Source organism: Idiotropiscis lumnitzeri, chromosome 10 (genome assembly GCF_059441095.1).
Source record: "Idiotropiscis lumnitzeri isolate Australia: NSW breed Sydney's pygmy pipehorse chromosome 10, RoL_Ilum_1.0, whole genome shotgun sequence".
Taxonomy (NCBI): domain Eukaryota; kingdom Metazoa; phylum Chordata; class Actinopteri; order Syngnathiformes; family Syngnathidae; genus Idiotropiscis; species Idiotropiscis lumnitzeri.
This window is the reverse complement of record NC_142400.1, coordinates 7,077,635-7,096,682: the sequence shown is the minus strand read 5'-3', so window position 1 is coordinate 7,096,682 and position 19,048 is coordinate 7,077,635. Positions and strand designations below refer to the sequence as shown.

The following is a 19,048-nucleotide window of genomic DNA, read 5'->3' as shown; positions in this document are numbered from 1 at the left end:
CTAAACTATGATTTTATTAATTGTTGATTTTGTCAGACACCCCCCTCAAAGCAAGACATGTCTCCAGGCTCACAATATTGACAAAAAAAAAAATAACTTCATACTTGTACAATTGCACCATTTTTATACCTCTGTATGATTATGATATTTGTCCTTGTGAAAATCTGACTTTTCCTCTTATTAATACTTACTTTAATAAATTATACTCATTCTTACTTGAAAATTAATACCTGGGGATTTTGACTTTACTACACCTACAAAAAAATCAAATATTTTATTGTCATTATTTCATTTTTAATCTATTAACAAATAATGTGATTTTCATAAAATTATGAGGTTACAAAAAAAACATTAAAAAAAATGTATTCTTTAAGATTGAGCCTTCTTTTTAAAAATCCTAAGCATGTCATTTTGTTGCTCGCCTCTTGCAGTAAGCATAACAACTTCCCACATGCAGCGTGGAATATTTCCTTAATCCATCATTGTTACCTAAATCGAAACAAAAGAAGGCCATCTTTTGAAAGGCCAGCAGAGGATGGAAAGCATGTGGCCTTTTTACGCAATCAATAGCGGGCCTCGTTTGTCTTCATCTGCGACGTCTCCTCTTCCTCACAATTTGACTTTAACAGAGAAATATTTGCGCTCGTGATGAGTCCTAATTCAATCTGCCGCAACATAAATAAAGTGGCTCATTTTTAAGATTAGGGGGGGGGGGAGTGTTATACTTCAATGCAAGTGACACACACGTGCAAAGACAAAAACTCACATTTTCCACAATTTAGCATTTTGTCCATCTGGCTTGTCAAATTTAGTAACGATTATACAAAATGTCGAGTGAAATGGCCAAATTTTGTGGATCCACTCATAGAAGACTCGCCTACCAAATTTCTGATTGCCAAGTAAAACTGGATTTGGGGGTTGAATTTTCCAAAAATGGTGGTGATCCTCCTCAATGACGCTCCCAGTTTAAGGAGGCCAATTACTCTTGAGTGTGTCACCCCTTTGTGTGTGTGTGTGTGTGTGTGTACGTGCACGTTAGGTCATCCGGAGGACATGTGTGTGAAACATTCCGACATCTCTTTCTTTCCAGAACATTCCACCCCTCTGAAGGACCTAATGCCGCATCCCAAACATTCCACCCAAGTCCACTTTGACTTACAGTCGTTTTCCTGTTGCGACAAATTCAGCACATTGTGATTATTATTGAGTCCTTCACATAAAAACACACGCAGAATGCTCATTTTCTTCTTCTCTCATATTTATTCATTTATACTATACATATTTGTCTATGTTCAAGAGATATTTATATATATATACTTTTTTTATGTATAGATATTTACAATTGACAGTGTTGCCAAGTACAAGAAACAAAAATGGACGACACTTCTTTTTTTTTCCATGTTCAGTGCCGTGCAGAAAGCACATTTGATTGAAAAACAAAAACAAGAAAAAAAAATCATACAAAGAAAAGTGGACCGTTCAAAACGAAACAAAAAAAAAAAAACATGATGATGTTTGGGCCTCAAGGTGGCGCCACCTTGCATCGGTGGACTCAGGCCAACTTGTGTGAATGTTCTGGAAATGTCAGCCGATGCACTTAAGGGGTGAGGTGGCTTGGGAGGGTAAAAAAAAGAAAAAAAAAAGTAAGAAAAAAATTACAAGAACAACAACAAGAACACTAGTACTAAACACACACACGGTCGGCGGAGAGGAGGAGGAAGTGGCCACGAGCACGTTTAGCCATGCATTAGCATTAGCAGCACATTGGTCACATTAGCTTTTTGTCGCTATCAACATGCATCGAAACGGCTTGCAAAAGGAAACAAAACAAAATACAAAATGAGCATCATTTGCATAACGCCGGTCAAGTTTTCAAGTGCCTCCGTGTTGGTTTGCAACAATCCTCTCCACAAATACAGTACAACTTTGTCTTAAGGAGTCCATTGGCCGCCCGACCGACCGCTCGGGTGCGTCCGTCAGGGGTGCACCTTGAAGGAGAGCAGCTCCTCAGAGTGCATGTTGTTGAGGGATCGCAGCTCGGGCAGCTTGAGCAGCAGTTTGGTGAAGGTGGTGGCCGCCTCGTCGCCGTGGTTCTGCATAAGGAGCTGGCGCAGGGCCCGGATCAGCTTGTCCTGCAGGGCCTCCACCGCTGTCAGGTCCTGCAGACCTGATCGATCTGTATCAGAAAGCGTGAGGGAGAGAAGGGGGGGGGGGGGGAATAAATCAGCTGACCAGTAACACCACTTTTTATGGAAAAAAAAAAACCATGCTTAATTTCTGCCAAATTGGGACTTCAGCTGTGTAAAATGACAACTTTTTCCTGTATCTATAATTTGACAAATTATCACACTTTATATTTATAAAATTAAAACTTTTTTCTGAAAAAAAATTCAAAATGTTTTCCTTAAAAACAACAAACACTTTTCTTGATTACGTTTTCAAGGAGAAAAAAACAAAATCACAGCCATATAAAAATTTATTTTGCTTGAAAAAGTCTCTTGTTTTTTTTTTTTCTAGAAAGATAAAACAAAAACGTACAAAAATGACGGCATTCTTGAAATATTCCAACTTCTCCAAAAAGAATATGTTCGGTTACTACTTTTTTGAAAACTGTGATATTTAAAATAAAAACTTCTAAACTAAACTATCAAAAAATATAGCCTTACTCTTGTAAAATACACTTCTTATTTATTAAAAAAACACAAAATTCAAGAAAGAAAAAATTCTACACGTCATTCTTGCAATATTGTGACTTATGAAACGTTGACTATTGTTGTCAGGTTACATTTTTTAAGATCATGCCTAAAAAAATTTTCTCATGTTAGGATTTTTGTAAAATTGTGTTTGTCGAAAAAATGCAACTTAATAGATGTAGTAATATGACTTTTTGAAAATATACCTTTCACTTAATTTTGGTAATATTACAATAATTGTTTCTGAAATAATATGGCTATTCGTGACAGATGAATGCCTTTTGATCTTAACAATATGACTTCACTTTCATAAATTCCTAAAAAAAAAAAAAATCATAAAATTTAGCATGCTTTTTTTCCTGACAAGTGTTATCAATTTGTTTTGGTGAAATTACCGGCAGAGACGAGGACGACGGCGGTGAAGAGGCTCATCTCGTCGCGGTCGAGCCTCAGCGCGGTGAGCTTCTCACTGAAGTCGCACATGGACGCCAGCAGTTCTCCGGCGCCCAGCGCCCGCAGCGTGTCCAGGCTGTAGTGCTTGCCGCTCAGGAAGGTCACCGTGCGCTCCGCCATGTTGAAGAGCGACGCGAAGCGCACCATCAACACCTGACGCCGCAAACGCACACAGTGAATCGGGCTGCCGCGTGGAAATTCTTTTGGTGACGATGAGGTCATAGCGTGCACGTACCTCAAATGTCCCGGCCTTGAGCAGCCCCACTTGGTCGTGTTCCAGGAGGTCTTTGAAGCCCGGGATCCTCTTGGCAAACTCCACCACTTCGCGCACGGCGGGTGTGAAGCTCATTGAGAATTCCTCCCAGATCTCCTGGCTGGGCTTGCTGGGATCAACGTACGGGGACGTGTTCATGGGACACACCTGACAAGAAGGAAGATTGTCATTAACAACTATGTCAAGGCAACTTGTGTCCAAACATAAATAAAGAATGTGAGATTTTAAAGTGGCGTGGAAAAGTGGAATGAACTCAAGTATAATAAATATAGATTTTGTTTGATTGCTTGAGAAATGAAGTAGGAGGAGGTGATCATGTAAATTGTCTGCACCGATTTGGGAATTTTCTCATTGAAAATGTGGAATAAAGAAAAACGTGTGACTTATGTGGAAAATAGTCCCCAACATGTAATCAAACTATATGAAATAATGTTGCTGCGGAAAGAATGAAAATTGCCTCACCAGGTGAGCTCTGCCATCGGTGTAGGCACGCTGCGGCTGCTGCTGTTGTGTGTCCATGGGACAGGAGGGGGCGCTGCAGAGCTGCTGCTTCGGCGGTGGCGGCGTGTGTTGCGTGTGTTGGTTAAAGTGCGCATACATGTGCGGAACGTCCCGGTATCCCGGCATGGCCACGTCATTGTCATTGCCGTTGTTGTTCCAGCAATTCCAGCTCTGCTGAGTCGTCTCCACGCGGACATCGGCGCCGCTTTCCGCCGCCGACTGCGACGACGTCATCGCCATCTGCCTGACGACGGCGACGTCATCCTCGCCGCTGTCGGAGCCGCAGGATGAGGACGAGCTGGAGTTGGTGTCCATGGAGACCACCGACTCGGCGTCTTGCAGGGGGCACTGCGGAGACGAGGGGTTGGAGCAGGACGGCGACTCCGAGGAAGAGGAGGAAGACGAGGATGACGACGAAGAGGAGGAGGAGGAGGATGACGATGGCGAGGGGCTGGCGTCATTGGGCAGTGGCGGGCTCTGATGGCCGTGCAGCATGCTGTGCAGCTGGCTGTTGTTGCTCATCATGTTGTTCATGGCGTTCTGCATCTCCAGGAGCATTCGCTGCTTCTCGCGCTTGGGGATGCGGCCAAATCGCACAGCTGAGGACGCACAGTGATGACATCATCGTTACATTTTAGACTGTCACAGCAAACATCAAAAATATAAAATATTTTTCATGTTTCACTTTGGCGCTATCTAGTGGCCAATCTACGTTACTACGAGCTTCTGCCACCCCCTTCACTGGTAACTTTTTGGAACCTCCATTCTATCACTCAGAAAATTCACCTACTGACTTTTATTTTTGTTTGTTTCTTTTTTGGTTTTTTTTGGGGGGGGGGGGTTTAGTGTAAAAGGGAGGAGCTACTGACCATCTCTGGACATGCCGACGGCCAAGCACTTCTTGAAGCGACACTGCTGGCATCGGTTCCTGTTGATCCTCATGATGGTGCAGTTCTCCATCTTGAGACACTTCTTGTACTGGATGTTCTGCTGGATGCTCCTGCGGAAGAAACCCTGTGCAGGCACACCACCACACAAAGTCATTTTTGGCATCAACATTTCCATTTTTGCCATCATTCATTTCTTCCGTTGCTTGATTTAATTTTTTTTTTTTTTTAATTGGATGACCATTTTGACAAATTTGTTCTCATTACTTCTTAATGATGTGATTCAAGATTGTTGTTAATTTTGGCACAAAAATAATATCTTTCTAATGACGTGATTAAGCGATGTTAATTGTTTTCAATTTAATTGTGAATTTGGGGATTAATTAACATTGTTCAAATAATTTGTATCTTTTGTGATTCTCACCTTGCAACCTTCACATGCGTGGACGCCGTAATGGAAGCCCGAGGCGACGTCTCCGCACACTTTACACAGCAGCACCATGCCATTGATTTCTAGAAGACAAACAAGACGTTATTAGAAAACCACGTGACATTATTAATGACCACATTCAACGCGACGTTCCGTACTGGTAATGGTGCTCTTGGCGGAGGTGGACGAGCGTCCCGCCTTCTCCACGCCATTTCCCCCTCTGGGTCCGTTCTTGGCAGGTGGCGCTATATCCACCACCATGCCCACCGCCCTGCTGGGTAGCGAGGGGCGAGGCGGGGTGGGCGACGTGGACAGGAAGCCGCCTCCCACGCCGCCGCTGGGTCTGGTGCTCATGCAGGACTCCGGGCTGGAGGCGGCGCCCGACGAGACGTAGGCGATGACTCCGCCTGAGGAGAGGCAATAGGGAGGTGTTAGCCAAGGGTGGCCATTGAGGACTATTTGGTGGGAACAAATATTTCTTTGGGTTGGGTTATAAAATTGGGAATCTAAAAATCTTATGGCTTAACTTTTTTTTTTTACATTATTCAAGGATGACTAAAGAGTAATCTGTGAATTTTTGCATGTTTGAACTGGATTTTTTTGGGATATCATTTTGAAGGCTTGCTTCAAAGTTTTTATTGGCTTTATTTTGGCATAAGTTTAAGGCATTCTTTTAGTAGTCGTGGGGATTTCAGTCTGTGGTGAATTATAGCATTTTTGACCTGGTACTGGGATGACTTGGATTTGTTAGTGCATTTTTTGGCTTACTTTTAGAACTAAATAATAATTGAATAACCGTTTTTTATTTGGTAATGAATTTTAGAATAATTATTTTAGGCAGGATCAAATTAAGCTTTTGTTTTAGCTTCATATTTTATGACTTTCTATCACTGTAAAAAAAAAAAGATAGTGATTCTATTAAAATATGTGACAGGTTGATGCAAATTCAAACATAGCTGCAAATCTAGTTTTTTTAAGCATCCTTTGAAATCCAAACATTAACCTTTCCTGCCAAGAGCCTTTTAAATTTAAAGGTTGTGATAACTGAATGGGTTGGGTCTTGCAGTCATGTGTGAGGGTGTGTGTGTGACCTGCTTTATCACCTCCAGCCTGCTGGTTGGATAACAAGTGTTACGTAAGAGGCCATGTGCGTGTATGCATGTGAATACATTGGGAGATGACTGTATGTTCAGACCAGGTCACTAAAGCAGTAGAGCAAGACAATCGCCAAAGATGTCAAAAAGCACATGCACGCAACAAGTTAGGCAGCTGATAACGCCCAAATAGTTTTTTCCTAGACATGATTCAGAGATGCCTTTTTGGAATCTTTACCATTTCCTCCCCTAACATTCTGAGTTACAAATGATTCAGACAATATTAATAACCTTTTGTGAATGTTTAAATAGTTTTTGAAGGTTAAACTTTGACGTAAAATGTTGAATTATGATTCAAGAAAGTTTAATCAACATATTTAATGACCTTTTAAATGTAACGCACTTTATGCTTATCCTGCATTTTCGTTTAGAATGCAATGAATGAATGTAAAAAGAAAAGCCTTTAAAAACATTCAGGAGCCATTTTGGAATGCGCACATAAAAATGTTAAATGGCAGGCGGTCGCGCAAATGGACAACCTTATTTGATTAGCATCAAGTAGAGAATGCGAGAACGTTTTTTTTTTTTTTCATTCTAGGCTTTGGCGTCCACGTAAATGATTACCTAACGTGCACCGTGACTGCTGTGTTTCTGGCTCCACGCACACGTGTCGCGCGCGTCCCGGCCGTGGGTGGCCGCCAAGCCGCGGAGAATGTGGGTCATCCGGACTCACGTGTACCTCACACTGATGTCCACTGTTAGATTATGCAATGCGCCGCGTCACCGGCCAGCCAGCAGCCAATGAGAGCGCAGGATGGCGGGCACAAGTGTACACTACGCCACGCCCCCCGGCCAGCTAGCAGCCAATCAGAGATCGCTTGGAGAAAAGCGTGTACACAGAGGCACATGGCTAGGCTGGCGTGTCCATGTGAGCCCGGTCGAGGAAGTGGAACACGGTTGTTGTGTCAAGTGGAAATTGAATGAAGCAACAGACTCCTAACCCACATTTAGAGACCAAAACGCGGATACACTCGACTTTTATCACCGTACAAACCTTAACCGAACATGTATGAAGCCCTCATTTAAACGCCTCGGCTTTAAAAATACATTTTTAGGTCGAGGGAAGTGGATTGTTGTGTCAACTGTGAGTGAATGAATCGAGGGTGTACTGACACTTTCAACCCACCTTTAAACACCAAAACGCGGATATACTCCACTTTATCCACCGTATAACCCCTGGTGGGTAACATATTGAACATTTGAAGCTCTCTTTCAAATGCCAAGGTTTTAAAAACGTTTTGAGGGCGAATAAGTGAAACAGGGTTGTTGTGTCAGTCCTAACGCCGATTGTAACAGTCAAAATGCAGATAAACTCAACTTTTATCATCGTACAAGGAATGGGGGAACGCATGAAGATTTTTTTCTAACGCCACGGCTTTTAGAAAACAGTTATTTTCCTTCAAGGTTTTCTGACAGCAGCAATCATCTCCACGTAAAACAATGAAACACGTTTATTTAAGACTCAAGGTGATAGAAGTGGGCAAACAATTTACAAACAGAGTTGAACATTTAAATGACATTTTTCAGTCAAGTTGTCGGGGACTTACCAGGTTTGGCTGGTCCGACGTCCTCGGGCATGTCAACAGCGAGGAAAAGAGCGAAAAATCAACTAAAAACAGAACAAGTTGAGGAAAATGGTGACCGAAGCGGAGCGGAACACAAGTGCGCTTCAACGGGTCATGTATGTTCCCCAGGTCCGCTTCGGTGACTCACGGCTTGTGTATGAAAGGTAGGGAGCGCTTGAGGGAGGATTGGAAAAAAAAATGAGTCCAATAGGAGGAGAAAGGAACTCCCCCCCACCTTCTACTTCGGCTTGTTGTGCGACAAGAACTGAATGTTCCACCGCCGCCGTCCTGCACTCGTGGGCTGACTCCCTCCGCCCATGTGACCGAGCTCCAGCCTCTCCTCCCCGGCCACGCCTCTCCGGCCGGCCCCGCTGCAGCCACTTTAACCCAGTGACACACTTTCAGGGCACCAGGCGTGGGCGGAGCTTGGTCGACGTAAGTGACGTAACGGCCGCAATCGAGGCGGCCGTCACGTTGCAGCCTCAAAGTGCTGCGTGACGCGGGCCGGAGCCCGCGCATGCGCATATGTTCGCGCTCGTGTCAGCAGCAGACGCCTCACCCAACCTCTTTTTTTTTTTAAATGCTCATATTTGTACTTGTATAAACATGAAATGACACTAAAAGCTGAACACAAATACTTAACAGAAGGAATTATATGATAGGAGGCGTTTATCTGAGCCAAACTGAAATAGTGTAAAAAAAAAAAAATCTTTTTTTAAACTAAATTACTTTTTGCCAAACCAAAGCAGTGCAACATCCATTGAAAAGTTTCACTCTTATTATACTGTGCTAAATGAGATTAAAAAAATGTCAACTTCAGCTGGAAATTAACTTTTAAAAAGTCTACACACCCCTGTTCAGATGAGTTTCAGTAACCTCAAACTGTTTCAACTGTAGACCTTAAACTCACCCAAATCACGGTAGGAATTACAAAAATAGTTTTTGTTTTTAAGAGGTTTGCATTTTAGGCTGCTCAGCTGTTCCATGGCCTTGTGGGCATTCATGACTGCTAATGGAAATGGTTCCCATATATTTATTGACGATGTGACTGTTGACAACAGCAGCAGGCAAATGCTGACGTGTTGTGGGCAATATCTGTTCATGTTCAGCCAAATGATTCAGAATTCATTGAACGGCGATTCTTGGTGCAGATGGACAATGACCCAAAGTATAAGTGAAAGCAAGCTAAAGATTTTTTTTTAGGTAAAGGAAGTTAAATGTTATGCAATGGCCAAGTCAAACATCTGACCTGAATCTGATTGAGCATGCATTTCACTTGATGAAGACAAAACTGAAGGTAGAACACCTCATGAACACCTGCACTTTATTTGGGGTTAATCAAAGGCACTTTAATTGGTAGCAGGTCTGCACGGACTCAAATTTAACTCGAGTTTGAATGTCATTGGTTCATTCTGTACACAACCACGTCCCCAGTTCAAACAGGGTGTGCACACTTACGCAACCATATTAGGAAATCTACAAGAAAAGTGTGCATTGTTTTTTATAGTTTTGATAATCATGAATCTCTTATAAAAAGTTGAAACTAATTGTTTTCAGAAAATAAATTGACTCATTTACTGCCATTGACGGCTAAAGACGTCAAAGATCCATTTTTTTACTCTACTGGTAGTGAATGAGTTAAGCTCGAAATTCAACTAATTAGTGCCGTACTGATGAGCTAAGAGGAGCTTAGACATCTCAAGAACAGTATATATTTGCCGGTTTGTCTTACACTGACGCAGATGGCCACACCTGACAGAGCAGCACAACGGCCATTCAAGTGATGCAATAAGGCCGACGAATTATGCCTAGCAACAACTTACCAAGGTAGGGTGTGGATTGGACCTCTATCCATACCAGCTTTCAAGATTTTCTTTCTGTAAAACAAATTACTTGTTTACTATATTTTAATATATATTTTAATATTAACATTTTGAATTAAAAGCAAGTGCATGAGATAGGATGCAAAGACACCCAAATGTTCCTAGCCTGGAATGTGTCCTTGCTTGTGTTTCGTATATAAAAAAACTGCTAGAGCACATACACAACTATATTTAAACACAACAGCGGCACCCAACGACGCTCTAAGTGAGACATTTTTCCCCCCACGGAGGTTTCCAGTGAACGTTTCCTGCAGGCTCAGGGAACACTGTGTACGCACAACAGCTGAGAGACACGCAGTGTTTGCACGTGACACCAGTGCTGCAGGGGGAAATGCATTCACACTAGGTCACATTGACATGCCAAAAGGCTCATGTATGCAGGGAACCCTCGCCTGATGAAAATCTCCACGATACAGAGACCATATAAAAGTCATATGTCTCCTACATGCTTTAAACATATTGAAACCTTTTAAACCACACATAAATTTATGGGGAAAAAAAAGACTTTTTAAAGCATTACTTTTACATCTCTTGTCAGTCAAGAAATGTGATACTATCATATAACATCACTAAGGGAAAAAAACCCCCCCACTGTGCTCTAAACAAGACGATAGCTTGATGCTAATAGCTAATGTGAATGCAATAGATAAGCTAAAGTAAATTAGCATCGATTAGGGAACAATAACACATTTGAAACAGAGCCCTACTTCTTGGGTTAGTGATGAATGCTACGGACTACCAGGTTCATACGCACTTAAAAATAAAATAATACCTTTGCTCAATGAACCTCACATAATCAATACAGAGTTTCCTTGAGATTCAAGTGACTCGACTTGTGAATTTTGCCAGATACAAGACATAATTATTCAGATTTTCTTTTAACCTACTAACTGCCCAAAGAAAGGTGCTGCTAGCTTAATGCTAACGCCAATTAGCATCTACGTTGCAGTGCTTTAACCATTTTAGAAAGGATTAAACTGTCTTTTTGTTATGTTCTGCGTATAACGATGAATATTAATGCCGCACTGATGAGCTAAGAGAGGAGCTGTGAGCTCTACAATGATTGGCAAGTGAGTTTCTTAATATGGAGTGCTCATTTTTTTCTTTTTCGGGGTGGGGAGGTGGGGTCAAAGAGTGTGCTCACTAGCTTGCTGACCGGTGTCATCCAATAAGTTACGGCCTCATTGAGTTTTGTGTTGCATGAGGGTTTGCATAACAAGACACGTCAGAGAAAGCGAACTGTTTATTAAACACAACAGTACAGCTTCTTCATGCTGTGACGAGCACATAATGTACGTTCAAATACCACCGTAATTTAAGTTAAGTTTTTTTTTCCAGCGCAGTCGGCGGACACGCCAGCTGGGAGGGAGTTTGCTTTTCATGATTTTGGAGCCTCATTTTAAGTAGATTTTTTTATTTTTATTATTCATTCATATTTGACTGCTTGTTGACGACACCATTCTATGGTTTGTCAAATTTAGGACATTTTATTTTCACTAAAAAAGGCGCTTAATTTTTAAAATGACATGAAATTTAAATGACATTAACTTCAAATTGTCCAAATTATTTTCATTTAGAAAAAAAAAAAAAGCATGCACTTTTCTTCCCAAACTTTATCATTTGTATAATTGAATTTGCGGAATTGAATGCTAAATGTGGGCTGAAGTAACATGAAGGTCAGACATTTTGTAGCAACAAACGTTTTGCTTCACATAATAGTCCTCTCAAATTTGAGGACGCATATACAATTTTCTTTTTTTTTTTTTTTTAATCGGAAAAACCTATAATTGGAAAGGCTGTATCTCTATTTTTGACTTGGACATTTTGAAAAGCACGTCTTTTGAAGAAATATTTATGAAAGAAAAATGTTTCAGCATATTTTTTTATTCGGTCCCAATTATTTTGACATAATTTTCAAAAAATATTGGAACATTCGGCAAACATTTCATAATTCTCGTGAACTTTTTTTTTTTTTTAACTTGAGTATCCACCCTCTCTATGTGAAGTGGAAAAATATTGCACAATTTACAGTGTGAAGTGAGAAACATTACATCCACTTGCACTATCAAAGAGGTATTCATTTAACAAAATGTTCATTTTTGTTTTTATAGTTTAAAACCAGTAACAATTAACTCCATTAAGCTTGGGTCTCTTGAAAGGAACTATTAAAAAAAAAAGAAAAAATTCCCGAGTATAACTCATTCACGCAGGTGTTATGAAATAATACACAGAAATAAATGAGCATTTATCTGCACACACAATGAACATTTTCACCTGCTGACAAGGTCAATTTCCGCAGTCAAGATTGACATTTTGTTTGTGCACGCAAAATGTTTTTGGCTGCTGCAGCAGACGTTAACATAATCATAAGATGAAAGTGCACATGCGTGTGCTCAACCACCTCGTGTATGCGTCTAATTGCAATTGAAAATTAAACAGCAGTGACCTAACGGTTTGTTTCTTTTAACTAACACACAAAATTACTCGCTAATAAATTCCAGGCTTGAATAAAATAAAAGATAAGCCCAAATTGAAAAATAGGACTTAGTGGGCAATTTTATTCAGAGTATGTAAAGAAAACTAACTGGTTAGCTGCCACCAAACAAGTCAAGTGAGACATCCTGCAGACTAGTTCCTGGTCTATGATTACATAATGTTCGACATTTACTCACGGACGTGTTGTTGCGTGCGGACATGAGTTGAAATCAAGGCACTTGGGGAAAAAAAACAACAAAAAACGCCTTCCTCCACATACGCGAAAGAATCACAGCCCAGATACAGTTCAGTTGTCTTTAACTTTAAAGTCAATTTGCATTTAAACTTTTAGAACTGTTCATTCAATTTTTATTGTATGTAGAGTCGTTTTTCTGTTGGTGGCAGATCGTGATCACAATCTCACGTTGCATAATATGGAGGTTTGTTGTAACCAAACGTGCGGAAATCTGACCAATTAAAAATCAAACTCGCTTTTCAGTTTCGCATTTTGATCCTAAAATTGCAGGACGAAACCAAATTTTTTTTTTTTTTACAAAATCACACGCACACACTACATCTGTTGTGTTCTTTTATTTCCATATTTGCGCAGATAACTTAATCAGGAAGCAAAAAATATACCAGACAATAAAGTACTAGAAATCTGAGATAAAAACCAACCCCCTCAACACATACCACCAGGAGCCCTCACCACTCCTTGCACCTCCTCCTCCTTCCCTCCTCCCTCCTCCTCCTCTTCCTCTGCCTCCTAAGCCCACTGTCGCCCTCTGTAGGTTTATGTGGCGTATCGCTTGGTCCACTGTTTGGCTGTTCGATCATGTTCGGCTCTGTTAGTCGTGTACTGGGTGGCGATGCTTCCCACCAGAGGGTCGGCTGCAGGGAAAATTGACTTCATTAGACTCATTTGCTTTGACGGCCACTCATCAGACTTCACTGCCATACTTGGTTTGCCGGCATGAAATGACTAGAACTGAACGTTTTTACACAACTGAGCAACATCAACACCAAAATGTCCGACTTAAACGGTATGCGGGTGTTACCTGGGTTACAGTCTGTGAGCAGGGAGCAGATGGACAGCAGCACCTTGGAGATGGTGAGGGCGGGGCTCCAATTATCCTTCAGGATGTCCAGACAGATCACGCCCTGACTGTTGATGTTGCAGTGGTAGATCCGAGTGCGGAATGTTACCTATACATACAGACACACGTGTGCAAAAACAACACTTAAATTTGTATTTTTTATTGCCTACTTCATTTTTAACTTGCTTTCACATAATTGAAAAAAAAACAAAAAAAAACAAACATTTTTTTAAGAATTGTCAGTCACCCCTATTTTTCAGGCACAAGGGCTACTCATACGGCCCTTGGTGGGGAAGCTTGATTGGTGACGCCTGGACTCATAACATTCATTAAATACAAAGAAATAAACGAGCACGATGCAGTCAGCGCTGCTGTTCGTGTTGCGTTCGAGGGCGGCCCATTCACCACGGTGCGCTTCATATTTACACGTTACTTGGACGCCCCCTGGAGGACACTTGTGTTCTGTGCACACTGGTCATCTCTCTCGTTTTCTCAACCGTTATTAGTGCCAAGCGCATCTTTTACACAGTGGGGGGGAAAAAATTCTCACACGAACAAAAAAGGCAGAAAAATCCATTTTTGTTACGGAAATGAATGGAAGTGCCATTCATCCGTTTGAGCATGGAAAACAAAAAAAAAACCCTCCATAACTCAAGAGCGGGACCTCAGTAGATGCTGCTGTTCTGGTTAGCAACAGTGATTAAATATGCTCAATATGTAATGTCACCTTTTTATATTTACACTTACTGCTTGTTTGGTTTGTTTTCCTGGTGAGGTAGGGGGCGGTATCTATTTGAGGGAGGTGTTTAAGTGGATGACGCACCCGGCCAGCCACTAATCGCATTAGCATTGGGCTAAATCTGGTGTATTCACAGCAACGCTGTGTTGTTACATTCAAATTCAGTGTTTCGGGGATACGTTCTGGACACACAAGATAGGTCAAAATACAAGAAGTTGAGCATATAAAAATACTAAAATACGTGCGTCACGTTACTATGCAAACTGAAGAGTGGAAACCAACCGCTCGGACAGTTTACAATGACTTTACTTCAGTTTTCATCACGGAGGTTTTAATGATCCAAAACACGTTTTGCAATTGCTATCAAAATTGTGTTATCTATCTTTGTGGTGACAAATGAAATTACATGTTGGTGATGTCTTTAATCTATGAGCCATCAACCACGCATTTCGCCACGCTCTTTCTGCAACCTTCATCGACAACATGTTTCACGAATCGTGCTCAGTGTCGCCACTTCACACGAGCAAGCGCGCCGCAATGCTGACGGGGCTTCCGCAATGGCAAAAACAGAAAAAAAAAACATTTTAATTTCTTTTGCTCTTTGCGTCCTAAAAAGGCAAACTGTGTTCTGATGAAGATGTCCAACGATAAAACAAGATGACTTGTCAAGTCATGTAGTTCAAGTCCAAGTCGAATCAGGTCGAGTCAGTGAGGTACCAAGTCCCCAATGAAAACCTCTCTCACCATTTACTCCAACATGGTCCAGTATGTGAACATTTCACTATTTACATTTGCAATGTTTTATTCTTATTTTTTGTGCCAGTCTTGCAATCAACCTCCACTGCGAGTGACAACCATTTTAAGCACCAAGCGTGTGTGGGTCTGCAATGACGCATCCTCCGCCATCAACGGCGGTTCCCCGCAGATAACTTACCTTAGGTGGCTTGAAGGGGTAGTCGGGCGTGAAGGCAATGTCCAGGAAGAAGACGCCCCCCTCGTACACGGAGCCTGGCGGTCCCAAAATGGTGGACCTCCACTCATAGATGTTGTCTCCTTTGGGGCCGGCACTGTGCGCGCACACACACACACCGAAAAAAAAAAAAGTGTCACATGAAAGCGCTTCCTGACACCATTGAAGGGGGAACATCAGCGAAGGCGCGTTATAATGACAAGAAACATCATCTTTATTTAGAATGAAAGACAGACGTGGCTCCACTGACAAATTGTTAAAACGTGAGAGATTTTGTGGCAATATATATTAGTTAAAAAAAAAAAAATACTGGATTGAGGAATGGTTTATAAAGACCCCTGCCAGCATGTTGGAGACATTAACGCTAAAGTATAAAAGGCATCAAAGCGCTGCTTGTGACTAACCTGCAGTTTGGTGGCGGGTCCAGTGTGATGTCAGCCAGCTCTTTCTGAATCCTACACAAACAAATAAAAATAAAAATAAGGGGGGGGGGGTGATTAGCAATGCAAACAGATTTTTTTTTAATGTGCCTCATTGTCAACCGCGAGTGCACGCACATCTCAGAGAGAAGCCGGGAGAGAGCGGTGGTTTGATTTGATTTTTTTATTTAAATCCCGACAGGCCAGCCAGAGTGTGTGGCCGGGGGCTTCGAGGTGGCGCCAATGCTTTTTCGAGCGCCTCGTTGTCACGGCGCGGCAAAACCTTGTGATGAGCCGAGTCGTGAAGGGGATCTATTTTCGCAGCTCAAACATGCAGTTGTGTAGTCAGAAGATTGATGCTAGACGATGTAGCGCCCCTTTATCCAAGACTCGCAGATGAATTTGATTTGACAGTGGCATGGCGTCAGCGCATTGAACGGACACGCCCACATCATCTCAGATTGAATTTTCATGATTGTGAAGCCGATACTTGGAGATGTTTTTCTGAATCATTTAAATTTGGCAACGCATCTTTGTAGTGTCAAACATTCATTTCCGCTTTGCAGCGACTTAAAAAAATATTGCAATGAAATCAAAGTGAAAATGTGACCTCTTGGCGCTGGTGGAAAGCAGCTTGGAGGTCTTGCTCATGCTGGCTTTGCTCTCACGCTTCTTCTTACAAGATGTGTCCTTCTGTTTGCTCTGGCTGGACGACGGCGGCGACGACGAAGAGCTGGTGCTGGCACGAGAATCCTCATCCGACATTCCGGTTTGGATTGCAGAAGAACCCGGACCTGGACAACAACCATGCGAGTTAAACACACGCATTGTAAATATACAATATTGTTCGATGGAAAGCATTTTTCCAGTACACGTGCACTATGATGTCTTGCAGTCAGCACTCCAGGGGAAGAGGAGAATAGGAAAGAATGTACTCATTATATGAACAGTCCCTGGTTGAAAATTTAATTTTAATTTCTGATAGAATTAGAATTTCTTTTTTTCTTCTTCTATAGTTGCATAGGGAATGCTCACCAGATTGGAAAGAAAATGCCCATGATGAATGGACAAACAGCCCTCAATTGATTTCTTGGGTTGACATTTCTTTGGTCATAACTGCAGAGGGAATTGCAATTTGTCTTTTTTTTTTATTGCAGCGTCGGGAGTGCTCACCACATTGGAAAGAACAAAATGTCAGACTTGCTTAGATGAACGGCCCTCAAGGGATTTCTTTGGTCATAACTTCAGGTAATTGCAATTTGAGTTTTTTTAAGCTTTGTGAGTGCGCCAATAAATTTGAAGCGGAAATATCTGCCTCTTTGAAGAGAAAGATCAAACAGACTGGTCATCAACTGTTTTTTTTTGTCAGAATTTTTGAGGGAATTGTAGTTTCCATATTTTTTTTTTTTACTGCAGCGGGAGGAAGTCTCAGCAGATTCCAAAGAATGGATCCACACTGCTCACTTAATTTCTTTGATCATAAACAGCAATTTATGTTGTTTTTAAAGGTGCTACACAATACTGATGTAAAGTGACGTCCTGTAGTGTGCAGTCTTTTTCCAATCGGTCTCTATTGGATCAGCAAAGTGGATACACTGCATGTTGTTTTTGGGGGGTGCTGTGGTTGTTAGCATGCGGCTCTTTAAATGCAATTACATCACTAATCTCGCTCTCTCAATTGATAACTAATCGAACGGGTGGCATCGTTATCCTCGCCTCTTCAATAAAATTCAAATGATACCGACTGCTGTGATACTTTAATGAGTTCGATGGCGAGAGAGGAGTCAAGACTTCTTCCCAACGTTAGCATCTCCGGTAGAAAACATGCTAACAGTGCTTCCATCTCATCTCAGGCAATTTCTTTGTGTTTAAACGCCGCTGGTTGTTATTAAATTGGCTTACAAGTATGTGGTACGCAGGATAAATGCTGCCAAAATGAAACAAAAAAAAAAAAGGAGTGTGCCATAAAAACTGGCAACGGCTGTTCATCGGGCCCAACGAAGGCCGTGACTACTTCCTGGAACGGCGTGGCTGCGATGGACCTTTAAACCAGGAGCTAACGTACGTGTTTAACACGTTTAAAGGTCTTCAAAAGCACGAGTGGAGTAGTTCTAAAGCAAAGAAAACGTTTCGAGGTAAACAATAGAACATTCTAAAGCGTTAGGGGAACGAGTCCATGCCAGCACATAGCCAGAGCCGTTTTTCCGCTACCGTCTATTATGTTTTGTCTCGGCTTTTTTTTTTTTTTTTAAACGCCGCTCGGCGGTCACAACAATCAGCCAACAACAATGGAGGCGTAGTAATCCAAACAGGCTTTTAAAGGCTTCGGGCAAATGTTGCGTTAAGTGCTTCGCCATGCCCGGCTCGACCACCTGGATCCGCACTCACCCAGTCTTTTGTGTCTGGACCTCCGCCGGCTAGCTGGCTGATGCCTCGTCGCCCTCTGCGGAACGGAAGTAGCTCTCCTCGGCCGCAGTGGGCTGGACTGCGCCGGTGTCTGCTGGTGGAGATGGGGAAACGCCGCAACGTCAACGTCCTTCTTGACGCCTTCACTCACGCGCGCGCACACACTCTTAGACGCGCGTGCACAAAAAAAAAACAACAAAGGCAATCGGAGTCACGAGAAATGCCTTTGGGTGATATTTGGAGCATCAGATTGTAATAAAAAAACAGAAAACGTGTGTGTTTTTTTTTTAAACCAAAATCAAAAAGTGCTGGATAAATAATGACGTCATAGCGTCACAACACCTGGTGATTGTCATTTGCTCAAACACATTTCAAAGTCGTCAACTTCTAGAAATGGAATGGCAGTTTGTTTTATTAATTTTCATGTATGGAATGCACAGCAGGAATGAAGAGTGCTGGAGAGCTCAAATGTTTTAGTGGCATTTTTTAAGCAAATAATATTTAAAAAAAAAAAAGTTAATGTTTGTGTAGTTAATTGGAGCATGACAACTTGCACAGCAAACTGGACTGAAGTTGTTGACTCACGTGCCCACACAGTCAGACACGTTACCTGTTATCTGTTGCTGTTTCTTGAGGGGAGGTTTTCATTTTGGATGAGACTCTTTACGTTCTATGACGACCTCTAGTGGCCGTCCATGGCACTGACTTGTAGGATGAGAACAAAGGGCACTGCTGTTTCTTCTCAGCACTTACCAGAATTTGGTAACGCAACACAGATGTGAAGCAGTTGTCAGTGGCAGTGCTTATACAGGTCACATATGTGTAATGCTGTCCAAAAGCTATTTAAGGACCCTATGCGGGGGTGTCCTGACAAGTTAATGTAACTTGGGGTGACCACTGCCTGCATTGTCGGACTCCATGCTTGACACCTGTCTTGTAGGATGTTAAGTAACATTCTACAACAAGATAATAAAAGATCACAAAAAAACATCCTAACATCAATTCTTGTTATTAGTATGTATATTTTTTTGTTTTTCCTTTTTAAGGCTTTTAATTATATGCAGATTTTGGGACAACCTCAAAATTGGCATTTCTATTTAGA

The 19,048-nt window shown here is 41.8% G+C and overlaps 2 protein-coding genes across 2 annotated transcripts; both read right to left on the bottom strand.

The window, feature by feature from the left end:
- Positions 1-1,237: 1,237 nt before the first annotated feature.
- Positions 1,238-8,344, bottom strand: nr1d2a (nuclear receptor subfamily 1, group D, member 2a). The gene is made up of 8 exons (XM_088306426.1): positions 7,940-8,344; positions 5,397-5,645; positions 5,233-5,321; positions 4,791-4,935; positions 3,883-4,520; positions 3,382-3,567; positions 3,089-3,299; positions 1,238-2,176 (listed from the first exon to the last, which is right to left on the bottom strand). Exons 1-8 carry the CDS (start codon positions 7,968-7,970, stop codon positions 1,977-1,979), a joined length of 1,749 nt encoding a protein of 582 aa, XP_088162552.1. The 5' UTR covers positions 7,971-8,344; the 3' UTR covers positions 1,238-1,976.
- Positions 8,345-12,891: 4,547 nt separating this feature from the next.
- Positions 12,892-18,096, bottom strand: LOC148328867 (ubiquitin-conjugating enzyme E2 E1). Its single transcript, XM_088307707.1, has 6 exons — positions 17,929-18,096; positions 16,151-16,334; positions 15,526-15,576; positions 15,086-15,218; positions 13,374-13,521; positions 12,892-13,206 (listed from the first exon to the last, which is right to left on the bottom strand). The coding sequence occupies exons 2-6, from the start codon at positions 16,303-16,305 to the stop codon at positions 13,109-13,111; spliced, it is 585 nt and encodes a 194-aa protein (XP_088163833.1). The 5' UTR covers positions 16,306-16,334; positions 17,929-18,096; the 3' UTR covers positions 12,892-13,108.
- Between the last annotated feature and the right edge of the window lie 952 nt (positions 18,097-19,048).